Source organism: Trichechus manatus, unplaced genomic scaffold (genome assembly GCF_000243295.1).
Source record: "Trichechus manatus latirostris isolate Lorelei unplaced genomic scaffold, TriManLat1.0 scaffold00022, whole genome shotgun sequence".
In the NCBI taxonomy this organism is placed as follows: Eukaryota; Metazoa; Chordata; class Mammalia; order Sirenia; family Trichechidae; genus Trichechus; species Trichechus manatus.
Genome location: NW_004443958.1, coordinates 17,978,396 through 18,002,276, shown reverse-complemented (window position 1 = coordinate 18,002,276; position 23,881 = coordinate 17,978,396). Strand labels below are relative to the sequence as shown.

The 23,881-nt window shown below is 43.0% G+C and overlaps 1 protein-coding gene across 2 annotated transcripts in view; it reads left to right on the top strand.

Moving 5' to 3' along the window:
• ADCY8 (adenylate cyclase 8) overlaps positions 1–23,881 on the top strand; it is a 217,410-nt gene that overhangs the window by 164,013 nt on the left and 29,516 nt on the right. The window contains exons 10-12 of one of the 2 annotated variants that reach the window (XM_004373008.1): positions 7,405–7,606; positions 9,646–9,735; positions 21,971–22,143. In XM_004373008.1, coding sequence (XP_004373065.1) covers positions 7,405–7,606; positions 9,646–9,735; positions 21,971–22,143 — 465 coding nt within the window. The remainder of the gene's footprint in view (positions 1–7,404; positions 7,607–9,645; positions 9,736–21,970; positions 22,144–23,881) is intronic. The other variant, XM_012554538.1, reaches the window with a different exon arrangement.

The following is a 23,881-nucleotide window of genomic DNA, read 5'->3' as shown; positions in this document are numbered from 1 at the left end:
TCTTTCTGAGACTCGATTTCAGAAATGAAAGGTTTTCTTGCCTCTTATGTACACCAGTAATGCAGAAGCAAATTCAGAACCCCTGGACGCCTGGGTAGCTCTATAATTAGATAAAAATTACAATTTGATGCTATAATGTTTGTGTGTGCAGAAATAAATGAACGCAAAGAGCAGCTGCTCAGATTTCCAGAGGAATTTTATACGCAGCACCAGTATGTTGCTTTGAAAGCCTGCCTTGTAATTAATACTTTGGCCACAGATCTTTAAAATGCCTCTGGTTTCCTTGATTTCACCGTGAACAGAGAAAGATGGCTAACGTTTCTTTGAGTTGTTATTATGTGCTAAGCATTGTATTACATTATTATTTATTTAACCTTAGAACTTCCTTTAAGTAGGCTTGAAAACCCCATTTGTACAGATTAGAAAATGATGCTCAGAAGAATTAGTTACCTTGCCCAAAGTCAGTGTTTTGGAGCTGCAAATAAACGCTGCAATGGCTTTGACCTCGCTTTGTCTGTTTCAGCAAACCCAGAAGGAAGTGCTGAGCATTCAGAACTGTGCTAGGGGCTCAGGTGGGTTCTGTATGCAGCTCCTCTCAAGCAACCCTTAGCTTATTGCGTGCCCCACTCCCCAAGAGTGTACACAAAAGCCCAATAGCTAAATGGGCAACAAATGTCTGATCAGCCTACACAAAACTATGACAACAGCTGGAATACATAATGTGGCTGAAGGCAAGAGACCCTGTGGGGCTTCTTGTTTCATCCACTTTTAATCTCTGCCTGTCCCCCAGTCTTAGACTCCTTGTGTGATCTCACAGTTAGGATGCTGTGAGAGATATAAGGCACACCTCCCCGCGCCCCAGTGCCAAAGGGATGAGTGAAGTGCTCCTGAGAAAGCGCTTACCTCTGCTCAGGACCAAAGTTGACGGGCCTAGACTTCTTTACTTAAAGCACAAGATGGCCTGGCCAAAAGAAGAGATGGCCAGGCCTCCTCCCATGCAGGAGATTGAAGCTTCCCCACCACTCCAGTGGATCTAAGAGGAGAAGAAAGTAAGCTCTGAGCTGTCCACGAGCCCTGACCTTTAACCATGATGGTCCAAGAAGAATGGGGTCCACTGAACATCCCAGATGGGCTCCGACCAGCCGTGTTAGCCCTTCCTTTTCACTTGGGAGGACACAATAAGGAGGTAGAAAGAAAAAATGGGAATGTGGGTGGGAGTCCTCATTCCTATGAAGGCTGGCAAGGTGAGGAAGAGTCCAGTCCTCCCTCCCCATGAAAAGCATAAGTCAGCAAACATTTATTGAGCACCCTTTGTGGTTCTACTTCCAAAAATTAGCCAGTGAAAACCTTTTGAATCACAGCAGAATATTGTCCGATATAGTGCTAGAAGATTAGCCCCCCAAGCTGGAAGAATACGACTGGGGAAGGAGCTGCGTCAGACATGCCAAAGATGGTGAGGATGGTCCAGGGCCAGACAACATTTCATTCTGCTATACGAGGTCACCATTATTCGGAACCAACTCGACGGCAACTAATAATAACAGCAACTTTGTGGACTCAGCCCTCTGCCAGTTGCCATGGAAGAATCCACAAGAAAGCTGAGCCTTGAAGGGTGAGCAGGACATTCCCCAAAGCGACAAGGGAGGGCAAACATTCTGTGCAAAAACAAGGAGGTGCAAGTAGTATAGCATCTGGGGCACACACTGCCCAGTCCATGGAGTGCAGAGAAGTGAGAGAGAAAAGTCCAGAGAGAAAGCCAGGGCAGCCACGGAGGCAGAGTCTGCCATGCTGAGGTCCAAGGACTGTGTCTGGATGGCCACCGAGGTGGCCACTGAAGAGTCTGAGGCTCCTGCCGAGCAATTTGAAACTTGCCTTTCCCCAAGTTGTTTCTATCTTACACTTTAAACCAAGACATTCTTATTCTCAATGGCTGTGTTGTGTTATTGAGACGCGTTAGCTACAGAACTGGCCCCTTCTCTGGCAGGGCTGCCTGACTACGCGCACCACCTGCGTTCTCCTTCACTAGCTTCGCCTGGGTGCCCAGAATAATAGTGTATTGTCAGGGAGTGTTTTTCCAGCCTGTTTAGGGAGAAGTTTCCCATCTGCCCAGAGCCCTCTGGGAACCTACTGCTGCACAGACCTTCTGTTCTTATCTAGAACTCCTGCAGAGATTTCCTGTCAAGGTGATCCATAAAATCAAAAAAAAAAACAAACCTCCAACTTCAATAACGATAGCTGGGACTATGGTAAGTGTCACTTCCCAGTCTTCGTGTCTCTCAACTCTGCCGAGGAGTTTGACACTCTTGGTGACTCCCTCCTTGTAAACGTCTTATCTGTGTTTATGCTGATGCCATTCACACCTCCTGTCCCGCTTAGCTGACCACATTTCCTAAATTCCCTTTGCTGCCTTCTCTTCTGCCCTGTTAGCTTCTTGCACGGCTTCATCTTTGGTCCTTTTGCTTCTTACTGTGCATACTCTTTAGGCAAGTTTTTCCCTTCTCAGGTCTTCTTCCCTCTTCACCTATTCATTGATGGCTGTAAACTCTGTATCTACATCCCCGGACTTCCACAACCGTCCCTCTGTCTTCTAGTCATTGCCAACAGGATGACCCACAAGCACCAAACATTCAGCCTGCCCAAAGTCAAATTCATTAACCTCATTTCCTGTACAGACTGGCTTTTCTTCTTATACTTACCCAGTTAATATGGTAAAAAGATTAGTGTCACCCTTGATGACTTCCTCTCCAAAAGCACCCCACACACCCACACACACACATACACACATCACCACCTGTCTGTCAGTCTGTCATACTGTGGTGGCTTACGTTTTGCTGTGATGCTGGAAGCTGTGCCACCAGAATTTCAAATACCAGCAGAGTCACCCATGGTGGACAGGTTTTAATGGAGCTTCCAGACTAAGACAGATTAGGAAGAAAGGCCTGGCAGTCTTCCAAAAATTGGCCAATGAAAACATTATGGATCACAACACAACATTGTCTGACTCTTGGTTTGGGCATGTCATCAGGAAAGACCAATCGCTGGAGATGGACACTCTGTCTGATGAAGTAGAGGGCCAACAAGGGCAAAGGAGTCTCTCAGTGAGATGGATTGGCACAATGGCCTTAACAATGAACTCCATCACGCTGGCAATAGTGAGAATGATGCAGGACCAAGCAACATTTCATTCAACGTCAGCTACCTATCTACCTACACACGCGCGCGCACACACACACAAAACACTTATTAAGATGACCTCCAAATCTTTCCCTGCCCCCCCAATTATCCCTGCTGCTGCCCCAAGTTCCCCCCTTGATAACTCATGCCTCAACTACTTAAAACTTATTCTAAACATTTTCTCTCCTCTTCAGTCCATCCTCCATCTCCCACCACAATTGTCTTTCAAATACACAGACCTGATCATGTGCCTTCCCTGATTAAAAATCTTGAACATCAGTGCATCACTTGCAGGATAGATCTCCCTACCACGGCATTTATTGGACCCCTTCCTTTCCCACTTGTCCTACAGCCTCACCTGATTATTGGAAAACTCTCATTCCTCTGATGCTTTGCTCATACTCCCCACTCTTGCTTCCCTAAAAACCTTCTCTTCAACCTCTAAGGCCTAACCCAAACGTTGTTTCTCTTTTGAAGCTTCCTTTGATCCCTTTCCTGTTTTCCAGACCATGGTTATTCATAACCCTTTATAACGCATAACATACGTATATATCATAGTTCCTCATTTAAATGTCCATACTACCCTCTAGAGTATGATCTCCTAGAAGATGCGAAAGATGTGTCATTGGTCCTGGTACACCTTTGCCTGGCACTGTACCTGGGAAGAAAGTTTGTTCGAATGAATAGCATGATGAAACCACAGACGCAGAAAAGATTACTGCAAGCATGCGAGAGCTATTACTTACCACAGTGATTGAATAGCAGAATGATGTAGCACAGGACTTTCAATCCAAGCTCCAAAACTTGCCAACTGGATGACCCCTGGAAGTTGTGTCTCTCCAAGCCTTTAGTCTTTATCTGAAAAAAAAGAGAGAGATCTAAAGACTTCTAGGTTTACTTGGGGGAATGGAAATGAGATGTTATATATAAAGTGCTTAGCGTGGTGCCCAGCACACAGTCAGAGCTCAGTACATTATTTACTCAAGTGTTATTAATAATAGATAAGAAAGTTCATCTAGGAGGATAGTAAGAGACAGTATCAGAAGAGGAAGATGGAGCCAGCATCATTTACTCAACACATATTTATTGAGCACCAGCCTGTGGAAGGTATCAAAGGCCATATGAAGGAACTTCAGTTTATAGAGGAAGGAGTCGATGTAAAATCTCCCACCACTTCTATCAGCACACTCTTAAACCCACAGCAGTTGGTTGACTGAACCAGAGGTGGAGAAATTAGAGATGCCAGTATAGGACACTAATGGCAGGACAGAAAATAGAGAAACGGGGACAAATTTCCAAGGAGAAGCAACATGCCTGGTGATGGATTATTGCTTGATCAGGAAAGGATGCAGTCAGAGATGCCTCAGAGATGGGATTTTACATACACTAAGTTGACTGAAACAGCCTGACATCCAGCAGAGGTGTCTAATAGGCAGAGGGCTACCATCGGACAGAGCTTTGGAGTCAAACTTGGAGTGATGCTGAAGCTTTGAACAAGGAATAGTCCACCAAGGAATAACCATAAGAATTAAAATGTACTGAGCACTTAAATATGCGAGGGCTTAGATATCTCATTTAGTCTTAAACAAACCCTATGATTATTTCTATGTAACAGATATGGAAACTGAGGCTTACCCATATAGCTAGCAAATGGCAAAGAAGGCAATGAACAGGTGAGGAGCTATTACTGTTGTAACCCAATAGCTAGAACAGTGTTGGCAATATAGACTGTTCTGAAGAAATGGTTAGTAAACATTACAAGGGAGGAGAGAGAGATCCAATGAAGTCCTATACCTGGTGAACAGTGAACAACACGGGCCTTGTAACTCCGAACCACGTTCTTTCCTCTACTTTTTTCTCCTTTAGATGGTTAATAGTTTGACAACAAAGGAAAAAGAGGGAGGGCTCAGCAGAGACCAGATCAAAGTTCAAGGTATGGAAGCTTCCATACTCGCTTGTTTCTCTTGGAGAGTGTATTTTTTGAAGAATGACCAACAGACCACCTGCATCAGAATTTCCTGCAATGCTTGCTTAAAATGCAGATACCAAGGCCCTGCTCATGACCTGCTACATCAGAAATGTCTGTGATGGGGCCCACAAATCTGCATTTTTATATACATTTTCCAGATAGTTCAATTGATTCCTAAAGGGCCAATAATAAAAAATAAAAAATAACTTGTTGCTGTCAAGTCGATTCCAACTCGTAGCGACTTTATAGGACAGAGTAGAACTGCCCCATAGGGTTTCCAAGGAGCGGCTGGTGGATTTGAACTGCCAACCTTTTTTTGGTTAACAGCCAAATTCTAAACCACTGCGCCACTAGGGCTCCAAATAGGATGCTTCATTTAGTAGCTTACTTTGATTTTGTTTAAGTCAGATACATCATTTCAAGTGAAGTGTTATCACGATTATTATTTGTTAAACATCTGGACAGTTATGAGGCCTGAAGAACTGTAAAAAGAGAAAAATAGTGACCCTGGGCCAGTTTGAAAATTAACTGCATAAACATAGAAATTCTAAGTTTTCCAAAATTAATGGAATAAGTCTTCAAAGAATATTTTCCTAACGGGGCAAGAACCCATCGAGTGGCCAGACGTGTCAAACGAGGAAAAGAATTACTCAAAGATGGGCAGAATTGCAACACATCAAAGCGCTCCACAGTCTGAACTCTAGCTACTTTTCCTTTAGTTAAAAAAAAAGAAAAGAAAAAAGATCCCCTGCCTATATTGATCTGGGAAAGCTATGAACCCTACCCCATAGTCACCATGAAGTCCTCAAATACACCATGCCCTCCCCTCTTTCAGGCTTTTGCTTGCACCATTCCTTCCCTGGAAACCCTAGTGGTGTAGTGGTTAAGCGCTATGGCTGCTAACCAAAAGGTCCGCAGTTTGACTCCATCAGGCACTCCTTGGAAACTCTATGCGGCAGTTCCACTCTGTCCTATGGGGTTGCTATGAGTCGGAATCTACTTGACGGCAACGGGTTTGGTTTTTTGGTTTTGCTTCCTTCCCTCCTGAATGCCTTTCCGCAGACCCTTTCTCAGCCTCTGAAATCCTGGTCATCCCTTAGATGGCTCTCTAACTGCCTTCCTTCATTCTCCCCAGTCAGAATAAATTCCACACTCCTCCATACAGAGGGGCTGGAGAGGGTAGGGGAACCAGACTACCTGGCTTTAAATCCCATAGCACATGACCCTCAGCAGGTTATCAACTCCCCTGCTTTAGTTTTTCATCTGTAAAATGGGGCTTCCCATAGTGCCTATCTCAGATGAACAACCAAATGTAAAACATTTAGAATAGTCCCTGGAACATGTATTGATAAGTGCTGGCTGTTAGTATTCCCATAGTATTGTGTTTCTCTCTCAGAGCCCTACTGCCCTCTCTATTAGCTCCTCCAGACCAGGGATCTCATCTCATTCGCCTCTGTCTTCACAGTATCTGATATACTGCCTGGCCCCTAGTAAGATTTCAGCAAATATTAAATAATAATTGGATGAATGAATGAATGAGAGGCTACTTCAGTGCCTGGCACATGTGAAACTTCTCAGAAAACATAACCCAGTGGGCTTGATAGTTGAATAAATGAATACATAATTAAATGAAGGAATGAATTAATACTTGAATGAAGTATGTAATTGAACGAAGGAATGAGTGAGTGAATTAGTGGACAACAATCACTTTTACTTCATTTTCTGCCTTCCGCATGCCTCAAACTACACCCTCAGTCAGGCAGTACCTGGCACATGGTATATTCCATGCCAACCATGGTAATCGCTAACCAGAACTGAGCCACTTAGGACTGGAGCCCAGTCCATTTCTTGGCATCAGAATAGACGGAGAGGGAAAGTGTCTCATAAAACCCACTTTGAAGGGGCAAGGGTACGTGGGTCCCTCACACACCCGGATTGTTGAGCTAGGATTCCAGTGGTGTTTCCTTGGCAGCAGTTGCCTGGTAAGAAAGGTGAATGGTGAAAGAGGAAAAACTGGGCAGAAGCAGTAAGTCAAGCCAAATATTTGATGTTCTTTGCAAGTTTCTCAATACAGATTCTAGGAATGGATATAGTAAAAGAAAATCTCCTACTGGTAGCCCTTTTCTTGAGCCAAGAGAACTGTAGAAGAATTATTGGGTGCAAGGGGTGGGGAACGGGAAGATTATGGATGCAACTGCCAACATTGCTCAGCGGGGGTCAGAGGACTGACTCGAGTTACCCAACACTCTGTTTCCCTGCAGGGTGATGCCAATGGCCATCCAGTTTTCCGTTCTGATTATGCTGCACTCAGCTCTGGTCCTCGTCACCACGGCAGAAGATTATAAGTGTTTGCCCCTCGTCCTTCGGAAAACTTGCTGTTGGATTAACGAGACCTATTTGGCCCGGAACGTCATCATCTTTGCATCCATCTTGATTAATTTCCTGGGCGCCATCTTAAACATCGTAAGCATCCCGAGTCTACCAAGCCTCTGGTGGCTGGTGTGCTGTCAGGAATCAAGAGTTTATAGGGTTTGAAGTTTCTTGCATTGCCCTTCCTGGGTACCAGTTATCTGTGTGTGCCTGGTCCAGCCCCAAGCTTAGGGACAGAGAGCAAAGGTGTGGCTACTGTGAGAACTGTGCATTTCACTGTTGGCAAATTGTCTTTTTCCCAGCAGAGGAGGTGATTTGCTCCAAAAGAGGCTCCAAAAGACCTCAATTTCCTATCCTATCAGTGGTCAATCACTTATAACCATAAATAAGAGGTGGCATTGATTAATAACCTACCTGCTATGTGCCATGCACTAACGGAGGAGCTTTGCCCATTTTTCATATTTAATCCTCACATAAACCCCGTGAGGTAAGTCTCCTTATCCCCACTTTATGGCTGAGGAAACTGAGGCTCAGAGACATGAAATAACTTGCTAATAAGGTCTGTCTGACTCCATGACCCGTGCTCAATCATGTGCTAAGGGGTATCTCTGGGAGTGGGAGCAGGGGGGAATGGAAATAAAATAGCTTCCATTTATTGAGTACCTACTGTGTGCTACAGGTAGGTATACCGTCCTGGTGCAATGGATGAGGGAACTGTATCACAGGCAGGTTGAGCATCTTGCTGATGACTTTGTAAGAGTTCATATTTGATGTGACATATAGAACTCAGATGACATTCCAACTGCCATGATATGTATCACTGTTTTGAATTTGGTGATTCATGTTTTCATGATTTTGTTTTTCTCTCTAGAATGGTATTATGGTAGCTATAGATATTTTCTGTGTATATACAAATAATCTGTGTTGTCCATGACTCGGGGAGTTAGAATTTAGGGGTGATTTATCTAATTCCAGGCTTTGAACTTGGCATCTTGAAAGAAGCTAGTTGAGGCATTGTCTTGTGGCTGAAACCATCACTGTGCCATTTGGGGCTGAGGGAGGCTCCCCAAGTGTTCAGGGAGCCCCAGCTATGGACTCCCACAATTGTCAATGTGTCGTTGGAGGTTTAGACTGCCTGAAATCCACTGTGGTTGTCCTCATAATGAATGAAGGACTCTATGGGACAATGAAAAGAGAAAATCATAATCTAATGAGATTCATCATGTAATGAATATTTTATAGATTATGGCAATTGACACGCAGGTACATATGATCATTGATCAACAGCCTGCATTCTCATAGCCAGGATCAAGCTCCCCTTGGCAAGTCTTGATGACCAACCATATATTTCTGGGGTACAGGATCTAGAAATAAGCCCAAGGTCAGGTTACCTCTGGGGCCAACCATGCCTCAGTGGTGTAGTAGGAAGACCAGGCTTTGGAGTCAGATAGACCTGCATTCAAATCTCAGCTCCACCACTGACCAGCCCGGTGACCCTGGACAAGTTACTTTACTTCTCAGAGTTTCATATTTTTCATCTGTAAAATGGGGATAAAAATAGTAGCTACATCACAAGGTGGTTGTGAGGCTTTCTTTACAAAGTGTCTGGCACAGAGGAGGCATTCGGCCAAGGGTACTACTATTTTCTGAGCACCACCAAGCCTTCAGCAGCAATGTCTCATCTAGGAAGTATCCACCACCCCAGTGCTAAGGGTCTTTCTAGAAATGTGCCCCCTCAGATCCTTTGAGTCCTTGAATCCCCTCACTGCTGATCTGGAGACAGGCTGTGAGCTTACCTCAGACCTTTTCTCCTGCCATCTGGCTCTCTCTCCTGAGCCCCACAAGCACACTCCAGTGACCCTAAGCAATGTGGCCCACAGAGCAGTCTTAACCTGGTTTCGTGACTGGCTTGCAAATGCTTTTTCCTAGCCAGCACTTTCTCTGAAATAAAAGAAGCAACAAAGCTGGCACTTCCATTCTGAAGCCAAGCACCCCTCTAGCGCTGGGTCGACCCAGGCTTTTCCTGAAACCCAGCAGCTGATAGCACACTTCTCCATTTCCAGCATCACACTGACTTTGTTGTTCCTGTGTTTTTTGTTTTTTGTTGTTGTTGTTGTTTTTTTAATCCGCAGCTGTGGTGTGATTTTGACAAGTCGATACCCTTGAAGAACCTGACTTTCAATTCCTCAGCTGTGTTTACAGATATCTGCTCCTACCCAGAGGTATTTATTTACAAGCTCCCCTTGGCAAGACTTGGGCATAGATATCCAAATACACAGGACTGGCTGAAGGCCTTAGAAAGTACTCAGGAGGCCTGTTTTCCTCCTTTTGCCTCTTCCTCCTTCCTCTTCTGCTGACCCTTGTCTGCTTTACCTTCTCTCCCTTATACCTTCTGCCTTTCCCCTTCTGCTCTTGCTCTTCCTCTTTCTTTCTCCCTCCTCTGCCTCTCTTTCCCACTTCCACCCTTTCTCTCTATCCATTTCCTCTTTCCCTTTGTCTCTTCCTCATACATATCTCCCCTACCCATTTTCCCTACTCATCTGTAAACTGTGGCAGAATGTGACATTATCTCCAGTATCTGGCAGAGCACAGAGTCATTGTTCAAACAGTGTTTCCTACATTAAAAAAAGGAGAGAGGAGAGGTGGATGGATGGAAGGAAGGAAAGTCACAAAGGTAGAAAACCACAACTAAACTTAAATCCAAGTGGTATAGAGAGTTCCCAGAGCTCCGTAGGGTCAGGAGGTATCCCAACAGGACAAGATACTCAACCATCACAATGTAAGTCTGACACCCATTTGGCTACCTAGTCACTGGTCTGGGCCTTGTGGTCATCTAAGGAGCCAGACCAAGGGTAGCCCAAGGCTCAGTATTGCAAGCTCTAGGTCAGGAGGAAGAACAGCTGAGATGTCCCATCAGATACCAGGCAACCCCTACCCTGAGATCCTAAGTAGACTCTTGTTCTCTAAGAGGCTCTCAGAGACCACTCCAACATATGGGTGGAGAAAAAGCTCTCGGTAGTCTCTGCTAGAATCATCTAGACCCCAAAATTGGTCTGAGAACGTTCTGAAAGGGGAAGCAAGCTTCACCCTCCCACCCCAGTTACAGAACACCTGCTTCATATGCATAATTTCATTAAATTCTCAATGTTAGTGAGGTTGTTATTGTTGTTATTATGTGCTGTCGAATCGATTCCGACTCATAGCGACCCTACAGGACAGAGTACAACTGCCCCATAGGGTTTATTTATGGGGTAGGTGCTATTATTGTTTCCATTTTATAGATAATGAAACCAAGGCTCAGGAAATAACTTACTCGGTGCCATTCCTGTCTGACTCCTTTCCTTTTTTCCATCTTCCCTTCCTTCTGTCCTTCTTTTTCTAAGTCAGTTATCCAGGCTTGGTATGGTAATTCAAACCATATCTGCCTTACTCCTGATCTCACACTTCTGAGTCCAGGCCCACCCCCAGGAGAAGAACTGGACTCTCCTTTGGGAAATACAGGGCAGGAGAGGACTGGCTCCTGTTTGGGGGCTTCGTGGAGTAGGCTGTGGCCCTGGGACTTCTTCCCACCAAGTGAAGAGGGAAACCTTGATTTCATGGACTCTGTGGGACACCAGTTTCCCTGAGAACTCCTAGGCTTGAATGGCATGGAGAGTGGCACTGTCCCAAGACGCAGTAGGTAGACCAAGAATCCGATGTTTAGAGCTAGGCATAGCTGGATTTCATTGCCACCTGATCTCCCTCACTTTCTAGCACTGGAACCTTGAGTTACTTCTTAATCTCTCTGAGCCTCAGTTTCCTCATCTGTAAAGTGGGAAAAAATAATAACTTCTTCACATGGTTGTTGTGCAGTTAAGTAAGATCATGTTCTCATGGTGCCTACCTGTATAAGTTAGCATATGTTGAGTTTCTAATGTGATGTCTGACAGGAGGTAGATGTCCATGAAATATCAACCTATGCCTCCGCTTCAGTCTAAATCACCTCTGTATCACCTTGGTCTCAAACCTGAACTTCCAAACTTGCTACCACTGCACTCATATATGTGCTAGTTCTAAGAAAGTGGTGGGTGAATGTTGTTAATCACATAGATTCATTTGTGTGCCTCAGTTTCCTTATCTGTAAAACAAGGATAAAATTTGTCCCTTCCTCCCTGGGTGGTTGTGAGAATTGAGTTAATTGATATAAAATGTTGAGAGTACTCCTTATACAAGTATCTGCTCAATAAATGCCAGCCGTTATTATTGTTATTTATTATTTCCATTTCAAAGGTTTTGAACCCACACTGCCAATGTATGTTTATCTATATATTACACACCTGTACAACTGTGCTAATATATCATGTACATTATGAGACGTATTCAAAAACTAGAAATGTTAAAAGTTAAGATAAAAGAAATAGAAATCAAAGTTTTACTATCTTCCTCCCACATCCAAAGGATCATCTTGCAAACTGTGGCCCCAGGCCATATCCAGCCTGCCACCTGTTTTTCAAAAGAACTTTTATTAGAACACAGCTATGCTCATTTATTAAAAATTATCTATGGATGCTTTTATACTACAACAGCATAGTTTAGGAGTTGCAACAGAGATGATATGGCTTGCAAAGCCAACATTATTTACTATCTGGCCCTTTGTAGATGACGTTTGCTGACTGCTGACCTTCCCTTGGGTGCAGCAAGACCACGGGCCTAATGATGGGAATGGGACTCTTCCCATCACCAGCTACCACAACCGCCTAATGCGCCTTCCTGATATATATGGCTGCACTAGGTCTCTCTAGGGATTTCTCAGCCCAACTAGGAGAAATTGGACGTTCCGACCATCTGAAAGGCTTAATCCTGGCCCCATCACATACACATTGTGTCCCCAAGCAAATCGCTTCATCTCTCTAAGCCTCGGTTTCCTCATCTATATACTTGACCTTTCTGCCTCACTCCATGAGAACTAATACCCAGTCCAAAATCTGTTATTAAATGGAATGATTTGATATAAACAGAAGAATCTGTTGTAATAGATGCTGTGAAGTGTAATTTAGCTGTCTATAGGAAGTTTATCAGTTACTAAAAACAAGTGAAATTGCAGGAAATGACTGTGAAGAAAGCCATATTCCAACTGTAATTGGTTAGGCAGTCTAGGGAAGGGAAAAGACTTTTTATGTAAGTTTGTAAGATGTATGCAAATCATGTGCACAAACCCAGAGAGCCGTTATCTCATACACCTGGATGTGGTCCTCAGGAGACTCAGTAGGAAGAGCACTGTGCCTTTCAGAATCAAGTCCCTTTATTATCTGCTCCCACACATCTGAATAAACAGTTTATTATATTTGCAAGAGCAGTCAGAGCTTGCTCTAGTTTTAAAGGGTTGCTGAGAGCCAATTTTCCATAGAGGTATATTCTCTGTGTTTGCAACCTAGCATCTTGGCATATTCTCCCCCTTTCCTCCCACCTGTTTAAGTTCTACCCAGCCTTCAAAGGCCTACTTTTTTTATGATGTATTGTTTGACAATCCCAACTACCACTCTTCTTCCTGCCAGCTCATATACCCCTATAAAACCCATTGCCGTCGAGTCGATTCCAACCCACAGCGACCCTATAGGACAGAGTAGAACTGCCCTGTAGGGTTTCCAAGGAGTGGGTGGTGGATTCGAACTGCTGACCTTTTGGTTAGCAGCCAAGCTCTTAACCACTGTGCCATGAGTAGTTATATATATACCCCTATAGTATCATCTTAATACTCACACTTCATCCTTTCTGTAATTGATTTATCTAGGTAAGACATAATTCCCATCCCCTCCAATTTATAAACTGCTTTAGGGAGAGAAGATAATAGTGTACAGTTCTTCAGAATTACCCAAAGGGACCAGCACAAGACAAGGCCCAAAGTCCATGTTTAATAATGTTTCTTAACAGAGAAAGAAGGTAATACTTCCAATCAATTAACAGGGATCAGATTTGTCTTCCACCTGGAGCAACAGAGAACAAAATATATGAAATGATAGTTTTCAAGACACTGGGTATCAGGCAATGAAAGACAGTGATCCCTGAAAGACAGGAAGCACATGAAATGAGTCCCATGATTGCCTGAGCTTGACGATTGCTTTAATAGAATTTTCAGACAGTGGTTCAAGAAAGGAGAACTCAGACAGAACCCAGTGGATGCCCTGATTTGTAAAAACAGAGCTGAGAGTCTGGCGGGACCAAGGTCCTAGAGTTTGCAGGACACATTACCAAAGATAATAGAACTTTACAGAGAAACCCAGAGATCTGCAGAGGATCCAATCAGTGCATGCATGTGAGGAAACTAAACAGGGCTGGGAAAGGAATCAGCCATGAGTGGATTCGTGCCTGGCACTCCTGTAGGGCTGGAAATGGTGTTTGTCCCCACCAGCCAGACAGAGAAACATCAGAGTGTATGGGGCATTGGGTGGAATAATCAGAGGTTCTTGTTTCAGTAGAGTATAATAATTAGCCCTAGACTATATGCAGTTCTGATGCATCCTAAAAATCTTAAAGGTAAAATCCAAAAAGATCAAGCTGCTTCCAAGTATTTGGAAATTACCAGAAGAAATATCAAGAATATTTGTAGAAATATAAAAATATCCAGGCTCAACAAGGTGAAATCACATTGTCTGGCACCCATTCAAAGATTACGAGGCAGAAAAAGCAGGAGAAAAATATGACTCCTAATGAGGAAGAAATCAACCAATGAAAACCAACCCAGAACTGATGTATATGTTATAATTGGCAAACAAGGACAATAAAACAGTTATTATAACTGTATTCCAGATGTTCAAAAACTTAAAAAGAGACATAGAAGATGTATAAAAGATCCAAATTGAGTATCTAAAGATAAAAACTAAGATGTATGAGATGAAAACTATACTGGATGGGATTAATAACAGATTAGATATTTCAGAAGAAAAAAATAGTGAAATGGAGGATATAACAATAAAGACTGTCCAAAATGAAATACAAAAATAAAAAATAATTAAAATTTAAATGGCATCAGTGAGCTGTGGGACGACTTCAAGCAGCATAATGTATGTATAATTGGAGTCCCAAATAAAGAGGAGAGAGGGGAGAGGAAAAAAAAAACTACTTAAAGAAATAATAGTCAAAATTTTTCCAAATTTGATAAAAACCAGAAATCTATAGGTCCAAAAACTTCAATAACCCCAAGCACAAGAAACATGGAAAAAACACATAAATACACACAAACACACACACAGAGAGACAGACAAAAAAAAAACCACAAAAGAACAAATTGATAAGCTGGATGTCATCAAAATTAAAAACTTGAGGCTGCTCTTCAAAAGAATTGTTAGAATGAAAAGACAAGCAAGGCTTGGAGAAAATAGATGCAAAGCCTGTATCTGATAAAGGACTTATATCTCAAATATATAAAACTCTCCAAACTAAATAAGACAACAAACTGAACTCTTGCCTTTATTTTTCTGATTAACTCCTCAAGTAGAAATCCAAACCTTGAGTGATTTAGCAGGAAACTTTATTCATTTTATTCACAGAATTCCTGGGTGGTACGAACAGTTAATGTGCTCGGCTGCTAACCAAAAGGCAGAGGCGCCCAGAGGCACCTGGGAAGAAAGGCTTGATAATCTGCTTCCAAGAAATCAGCCATTGAAAACCCTATGGAGCACAGTTATACTCTAACACACATAGGGGTCGCCATGAGTCAGAATCAGCTCCACTGCAACTGCTCACTGGTTATTCACTGTAGTGTTAAAGCCTAGCAGGTATTCAAGATAAAATTATATTTTCCTGTTAAGAGGGAGGGCAGAGGTGGAGAGGGGAAAATGACTAACTAGATAGTAGACAAGTGTTAACTTTGGTGAAAGGAAAGACAATACACAATATAGGGAAAGTCAGCACAACTTCACCAAGGCAAAGCCATAGAAGCTTCCTAGACACATCCAAACACCTTAAAGGACCAAGTTACTGGGGCTTAGGGCTGGGGACCATGGTTTTGGGGGACAGTTAGGTCAATTTCATAACATATTTTATAAAGAAAATGTTCTACATCCTACTTTGGTGAGTAGAATCTGGGGTCTTAAAAGCTTGCAAGCAGTCATCTAAAATACATCTAGTGGTCCCATCATGTTTGGAGCAAAAGAGAATTAAGAAAACCAAAGACACAAGGAAAATATCAGTCCAGAGGAATAATGGATGACATGAACCACAGCCTCCACCAGCCTGAGCCCAGAAGAAATAGATGGTGCCCACCTACTACCACCAACCACTCTGACAGGGATCACAATAGAGGGTTCCAGACAGAGTGGGAGAAAAATGTAGAACAACATTCAAATTCTCAAAAAAAGACCAGACTTACTGGTCTGACAGAGACTGGAAGAACCTCCAAGACTATGGCTCCCGGATGCCCTGCTAGCTCAGAACTGAAGCCACTCCTGAAGTCTACCTTTCAGCCAAAGCTTAGACAGGCCTATAAAACCAACAATAACACACTTGAGGAATGTGCTTTTTGGAACAATCAAGTATAGGAGACCTAATAGGCAACACCTGCCCAAAGGCAAAGACGAGAAGGCAGGAAGGGACAGGAAACCTGGACAAATGGGTACGTGTAAAGGGAAAGGAGGAGAGTGCTGACACATTGTGGGGATTGCAACCAATGTCACAAAATAAATTGTGTATAAATTTTTGAATGAGAAACTAATTTGTGCTGTAAACTTTCACTTAAAACACACAAAAAAAAATAAATTAGATTTTTCCAATCTTCTACACTAACAGACCCACCAAACAATTTGAACACTAGGATCAGTGTCAAATAGTTTCGCTATAATTTCAGAACTTTTTCTAGTCAACCAGAGAGATGTTACGTAAGCTGATTTTGCTTCTCCACAGAGCTAATTTTGTGTTATGGCTAAATACATAGGAGAATTTTTCCCCTGCTCCCAACAGTAATCAATATTTGGAATTGCCTTTACCCACAAACAACCGAAAGCCATAATGGCACAGTGTGATCCAGAAAGAAACAAAACCTACTTCACTGAAGCAGGAAAGATCTAAATGGCCTGTGTTCAGGAAATGCAGGTATCTCAGATGCTAGTGGCAGAGGGTGCATGGTGGGCAGTAACAGGAATTGAAACTAAATTCATGAGCAGGGCCCTAGACTTTGCCAAGAGTTTGTATGTTATCCTTGCCAAGAGTTTGAATGTTATCCAATGGAGAGCCATTGAAATGGGTTTGATCATTCCCAAATGAATGTCTAATTAGCATCAACTATGTGGCAGGTATCATATAAAGCACTGAGAATACAGCAGAAATGAGGGCAGGGTTCCTGCCTGCTGAAGACCACAGTGTTGCAGGGAACATAGACATTAAACAAGTAAGGAGTTCACATTTGGTCCTAAATCATGGGAAGCCATTGGAAAGTTTACGCAGGGATGTGACATGATCTGATTTTCATTTCAAGACGATCTCTCTGGATGGTAGGAGGAGCATGGTTTGACGAGGGACAAGGGGTTGAAGCAAGAAGACAGAAGGGAGTTGCAGTAGACCATGGTGGCTTTCTCTAGGTTGGTAACCTAGGAAATGAAGCAAAGAAAAATTCAAGATAGATTTTGGATGTAAAATTGGCAACCCTGATGATAGATTGGCTATGGGAATGAAGGAGAGGAAGAAGTTCAGGATGACTCCCAGGTCTCTAATTTGCCCCACTGGGCACATGGTGATACCACTTCTTGAAACAGGAAAGAGTAGTTTGATGAAAAAAGATCCAGAGCTTAGGAAAGGGCAAGCCTAATTAAGGGAACGAGATGGTCAGATTGGAACTGTGGGAAGACTGGTCTTGTCCTATTAGATCTGTGGTCTCCTATGGTAGAAACACTTAGCACCTGTGTAACCTTAAATATGTCAATTAATCTATGAAGGTCTCAATTTCCTATTCCTTAAAGTGGGGAAGTGGCCCTGGTGGCGCAGTGGGTAAAGCGCTCGTCTGCCAACCAACAGGTCGGCAGCTAGAACCCACCATCGGCTCCACAGGACAAAGATGAGGCAGTCTGCTTCTGTAAAGATTTATAGCCTCGGAAACCCTGTGGGGCAGTTCTACTCTGTCCTGGAGGGTTGCTGTGAGTTGGAATCGACTCGATGGCAATGGGTTTTTTTGGGTTTGAAAATGGGGACATTAACAACTGCCTAATTTACCTGCCTCTCAGGGTTGGAGGAAGATTTTCCTGTGAAACCACTTTATGCAGCCTCAAGAGTGAGGGGTCATGATGAGGGCCTATGATGTGGTAGGAGCAGCACTGATTTGGTCAACAGAGAGCCCTGTCGTTCATCGCTGGCTCCGCCAATTACTGGCTCTGTGATCTCTAGCAATCCAGTGAACCTTTGAAATTCTCACTTAATTGGGTTAAAATAAAGATTAGTCACCTTTCTGGTCTGAGTTTCAAAGGAGATAATTAACGCATAAGCATTTCACTCTGGGCTTTATCACCTTGAGCTGCTTGACCTTGGATGTGTCACTTAACTTCTCTGGGCTAAGGTAGGTGAAGGCAGCATCACCTGGCATAAGTTAAAGAACAGGCTTTATTGGAAACTTACAAGCCAAAAAGGGGCCCTCTTTCATTGTCCCCTGACGAGATGGGCAGGGGCCTGCGACTTGCAGTGGTCTATGGTTTAGGGGAGGGTTCCTCACCCTTGCTGCTCTACCTTCTTGTTATTCAGAAGTCGTAACAGCCTTGCATGAGGGACAATAAATATTACTTAGGCTCCAGGCAGTCTGTAATAAATACAGCTGCGCAGGGAGTTCTCTGGGAAAGCTAGATGCTAGCACCTGGTGACCCTGTTAGACATTGGATTGGGGCTCCTGGGGAAAGGGGAGTTCTTGGACCCACAGGAAGTTGAGATGGCCCAGTCCCAGGCAGCCCATTGACAAACAATCCAAGCTTCTAGGATCATTTTCTTGACATTCCTTCTTGGCTCACTCCACACTCACTAAGGCTCAGGTATCATTAAATTGGGAATAATTGTAGAACCTAAATCACGGGTCATTGTGGTGATAAAATGAGATAACTCAGAGACAGCAGATGGCAAGAGCACCCTAACACAATTGGTTGAGGCAACAAAAACAGAAAGATCTATCAATCCATTGTGCAAATGGATGACTGTACTTGGCCGTTATACCTTCAGGAGCCTTGGTGCAAAAGGGAGAAGGGCAACACATTTCAACCTTTCTGTCTGCCTATGTTACTAACCAAACCAAACAGCCAAACCCCTTGCCGTCAAGTAGATTCTGATGCATAGGGACCTTATAGGATGGAGTAGAGCTGCCCCATAGGGTTTCCAAGGAGCGGCTAGCGGATTCAACCTGCCAACCCTTTGGTTAGCAGCCTGATCTCTTAACCACTGCGCCACCAGGACTCTGCCTGTGTTACTAATCCTCCTTAAATGATTCTCAGTACACCCCAAGGAATTAGTTCTCCTGACAGTTTGATCCTTTACACCTTTGCGTTCATGCTATTCTGTATTCCCAGAATGCTTTTCCCTTTCCATTTTCTGTCTTGTGAAATCCGATCCACCCTTCAAAAACCAGTTCAAACTCACCTCTTCTGTAAAGCCTTCTCCATACTCACCTCCTCCTCATAGGATGTGTTCCTGTCTCCTTACTACTGTTGCATCTGATCACTTGCTGGCAGAACACATACCTTCCTATATTACTGTTGTCATTCCTGTGTCTGTGTCACCTTTTAGACCACGCCTCCTTTAGGCCTGGGCTGACTCTTATTCGCCTTGGGTCACAGTGCCTAGCACCATGTCTTGGTTGCGTGCTTATTCCTTTTTTTTTTTTTTTAAATTGAACTGCGTGCTCCTGTAAGTTTTTGCTCAAAGGGCACAATCATTTCAATGGCTTTTGATTCAATGCATGATTCATAATTTGTGTTGACAAAGCCATGCACAACCCTTTGTTGTGATGCAGGTAATAATCAAACAGGACGCCTTGGATCTAGTTCCCTTTCCTTGGACCTTTGGCAAAATGGAGAATCTTGGCAGTTTCTCTGGATGGAGAAAATAAACTCTGGAGAATGAACTTATCTCCTGCTCACCTTACCCACAGTTTCCTGCAGATAGACATCAAGATGAGCTACCTAAAAAAAAAAAAAAAATGCCCAAAGGAAGATCTTAAAAAAAGAAAGCTTATCATCCCATCAGCCAAGGACATAATTGGATTTATTAGGAAAGAACAGGCAAAAGTAAAGGGCTTGCAGGACCCTGGGCTCCTTGAAGGCAAGGACAATGCCTCATTTGTTTCTGTGTCCACCCCAAGCACCACAAAGTCCCTCGGTGGGAACTCTGAGTCAGGGCTCCATCAACATTTGATAAAAGGATTCATGAATGAGTCAGTTTGGCTTCAAAAGTTAATAAATAACCCTCAGTGGCTGTTCAGGAATTTTTAGAAATTCTTACCCATCTCCCCTGCCTATACAAAAATTGTCTCTCCAATTGTTTCAAAGAGCCATGAATAACAATGCCAGAAGGTATTTAGAAATTATCAAGCTCACTGTGTCCCAAATTTATGATTTTTTTCCATATCCAAAGAAAACACACAATATTATTAACTTATTTTTGTAATCAATTCACCCTTTTGGCCTAAATACATACTTTAGACTTCTCCTGAGAGATTAGAGCTATGAAATCTTAGGCAGGATATTAGATGTGCTGATTACCTTTTCTAATGCATTAAAATGGTTATTTCAATTTAAGATATTTGTCAATTCCTCACCTAAAATGATCCCATGTTCCACTGATCTTAGCGTGAGAACCATACTTAAGAAACTGACCTAGTCTAACCAGACCACTTAATTGATAAGAAAAGTAAGGCATAGAAAAGTCAAGTAAGTTCCCCAAGCTTACCCAGAGCTGGAATAACTACGCAGACTTTCTGGCTCCTGGCCCAATGCCCTTCCAGTCTTACGTACATTCCTCCATTCTAGAAGAAACAGCCCTGATTAGGTATTAAAGGTGCAGAGATGAGTAAGATAATGCCCTGCCTTACAAGAGTGCAGAGTCAAGTAAACATATAAACTACTTTTCAGAAGTAGTTGAGGCATACTTTAATAATAAACCTCTAAATACTACCAAAGAATATTCAGGAGCAAAGATGAGGGAACCCCAAGTCATTCTTTCCTCTCGGCCATGTCACCCCTGCCCACAAAGTCACATTTACCAGGACTGTTTGTATCCAGGTGTCCTAGGTGCCACTTTCCAGCTGTGAGATCTTGAACAGTTTATTTAAACTCTGTGAGCCTCAGTGTGTTCACCTGTTAAGTGGGAATCGTGACTCCTGTCTTGACTAGTTATTTTGAAAGTTACAAGAGAAAACGTGTGTGAAGATCAAAGTACTGTTCCAAAGTGTGCCCTTGTTAATGTGAGCTTTACTCTTTTTTTCCACTGGATGATCATACTCTGAACTCACCCTCCAGAATGATATATTGTGATTCTTCTCTAAGGGAAATAGGCTGAGGAACTTCCCACCAAAGGCAGAAATCTGGCTGGGCTACTCCAATATGGTGGCTACTCCAATAATCCAGCTCTTGAACAGTTCTTAGGCAGGGTAATCAGTGTTATGCTAAGCTATTCAGGATGCTATAAAGGAATGAGGCAGTATCCAGAAGCACCTGGAGATATCCAGAAAGATTTCTTAGAGGAGATGACACCTGAGCTGACATTTGTCAGAGGAGTAAGGCTTAGTCACATGGATGAGAGTTGAGCAAGAGGGCACTGGGGCTGCAGACCACTGAGGCATGGAAGAGGAGGGCATATTTGGGAAACAGCAAGTAGTTAGTGGGGCTGGAACATATTTAGGAGCTTGGAGAGTGAAAGGAACTCTGACATATAACGAAGGGGCCTTGTGGACTTTGCTAAGGAGAGAGAACATAATCTGAGAGAATGGAGGGGCAATGAAAGAACTTCAAGTGACATGATCAGATCTGTGTTGTAGGAATACTAGGTAGAAAATGATAGTGTGTATTGGGTGGGGAGTGGTGGCTAGAAGCAGGCAGAGCTTCCAGAAGACTGTTCTGGAGCTATAGGTGAGAACTGCGATAGAAACAGGTTGGAAGGAGAAAGCTGGCAGGATTTGAGATCTATTAAGGAAATAGACTATAGACTCTCTGATGGCCTGCTGTGGAGTGTGGGGGAAGAGAAAGGGAACAAAGACGAACCCAAGGTCTCTCGTTTGGGACACAGTGTGAATGGTGATGCCATTCACAGTAAGAGGAGCAGAGGTTTGGGGGTTGGGAAATGTAGAGTTCAACTTTGCATCTGTTGAATTTAAAGAGGCCCTGAGACCTATCCAACTGGAGGAACCTGTATAAGGAGACCTACCCAGATCCATGACTAGGGGAGTGAGCCTTAAAACAATTGATCTGAGTAACTTCCATGATCCTGTTGAATCTGACCATCTACACTCTCTGTTTCCAGTATTTCATCTTCACGGGTGTGTTGGCCATGGTGACCTGTGCAGTTTTCCTGCGACTTAACTCCGTCCTGAAGCTAGCCGTGCTGCTGATTATGATCGCCATCTATGCTCTACTGACGGAGACCATCTATGCAGGCCTCTTCCTGCGTTATGACAACCTAAACCATAGTGGAGAGTAAGTGCTCACCATTACATGTTCAAAAAGTGCATGTTCAGTGGGAGGTGGAACCCACTGGGGAAAGGAAACTCTACCTTTACAGTTATTGGAACTTGAGAACTGATTGGATATTGACTTCTGTTTCTCAGCTCAGGCATTCTCTAGCTTACAAGTCTAGGACAAAATCTCTAGTTTTCAGCTTTATTATTTATATTAATTGCAAATTAATTAAGCCTTTGGACTACGTAGCAGCTCAGGTCTCTTCCAACTCTAATAATTTATGATTCCTTCCATTTAGGGACTTCAAGACTTGTAGGATCTGATTATAATTTGGCAGTTGCTGTATTGATAATAGCAGCCCCCAGAAATAAACAAAGCTAACGACTAGTCATATTTACTTCTGCATTTTTAGAAGGATAAAATATTCCAGATATTGTTGAAGTTCCCCCATGTAACCTTCCCCAGCATTATTTTCCTTTCTCCCCCAGATCCAACCTCTAAAATGCCACATTAAGAATAAGGAAGGCCTAACTTATTGTAAAGCTCACAGAAAGATCACGTGCCACCCCTGACCTTTATTTCACAGTATTCAGCTGTCCCCCACCACATCACCCATCCATGCACACGCACAATGGCTAAAACTCTGAACTTGGTGCCTAAGATGTGAGTTCTCATCCTGTGTCTCACACAAATCAGCTGTATGGGCTTGGGCAAGTGGCTTCTCTCTGGGCCTCAGTGTCCTACCTGTAAAACGAAAGACTTGCAAAGGATTTTGTGTATGGTACACATGATACAGAATAGCACGGATCCACTAAAACTCACATTGTTGAGTATTTAATTGCATGGAGTCATTTTCAGAATTCATCACTAAGTACAAAAATAAGTTACAAAACAGCATGAACCAGAAAATCCTAAATGTGTAGGTATATCTTTGCATGGGGGAAAAAGGCATGGAAATGGCATTTAGTTGGCTCCAGAATATTAACCATTGTTTTCTTTGGATAGTAAGCTTGAAGACAATCTTCATTTTCTTTTTTGTGAACTTTTTATTATTTTCCAAATTCTCTACAATTAGCGTAAATATTTCTGTAATGAATAACACCCAAATTAAATGTTAAATTTTATGAGACATAAGATGATCAGTCTCTAAGGATTGTTATAGCTCTGAGAATTACATTATTCTATATGTGTTTTCATGCTTGTTACCAAGAGGGTAGCGAAAAAAAGGACGACCCTCAATGAGATGGACTGGCACAGTGGTTGCAACAATGGGTTCAAACATAGCAACAGTTGTGAGGATGGCGCAGGACTGGGAAGTGTTTCGTTCGGTTTTACATAGGGTCTCCCTGAGTGGGAACTGACTCATCAGCACCTAACAACAATATGTGTTTTCACTTTTCTATGTTCTTTTATGTTAGTGTAGAGAGATGGTAGTACTAATTCAGTGATTTGATTAATACTAATAAATCATTCAAGCTGCCCTTGGTTTTAAGTCCTTGCCACCCAATATCAAGCAAAGCATTGTCCCTGGGTAGTGCAAATGGTTAATGTACTCAGCTGCTAACCAAAAGGCTGGAGGTTTGAGCCCACCCAGAGGCATCTCAGAAGAAAAACTTGGTGATCTACTTCAAAAAAATCAGCCACTGACCCCGAAAAACCAAATGAGACTAACGAGGTACGGGAGTCCAGTGACAAGGGCCAGAAAGCAGAAGGGGACAAGGAAGCTGGTGATAGGGAACCCAAGGTTGAGTAAGGA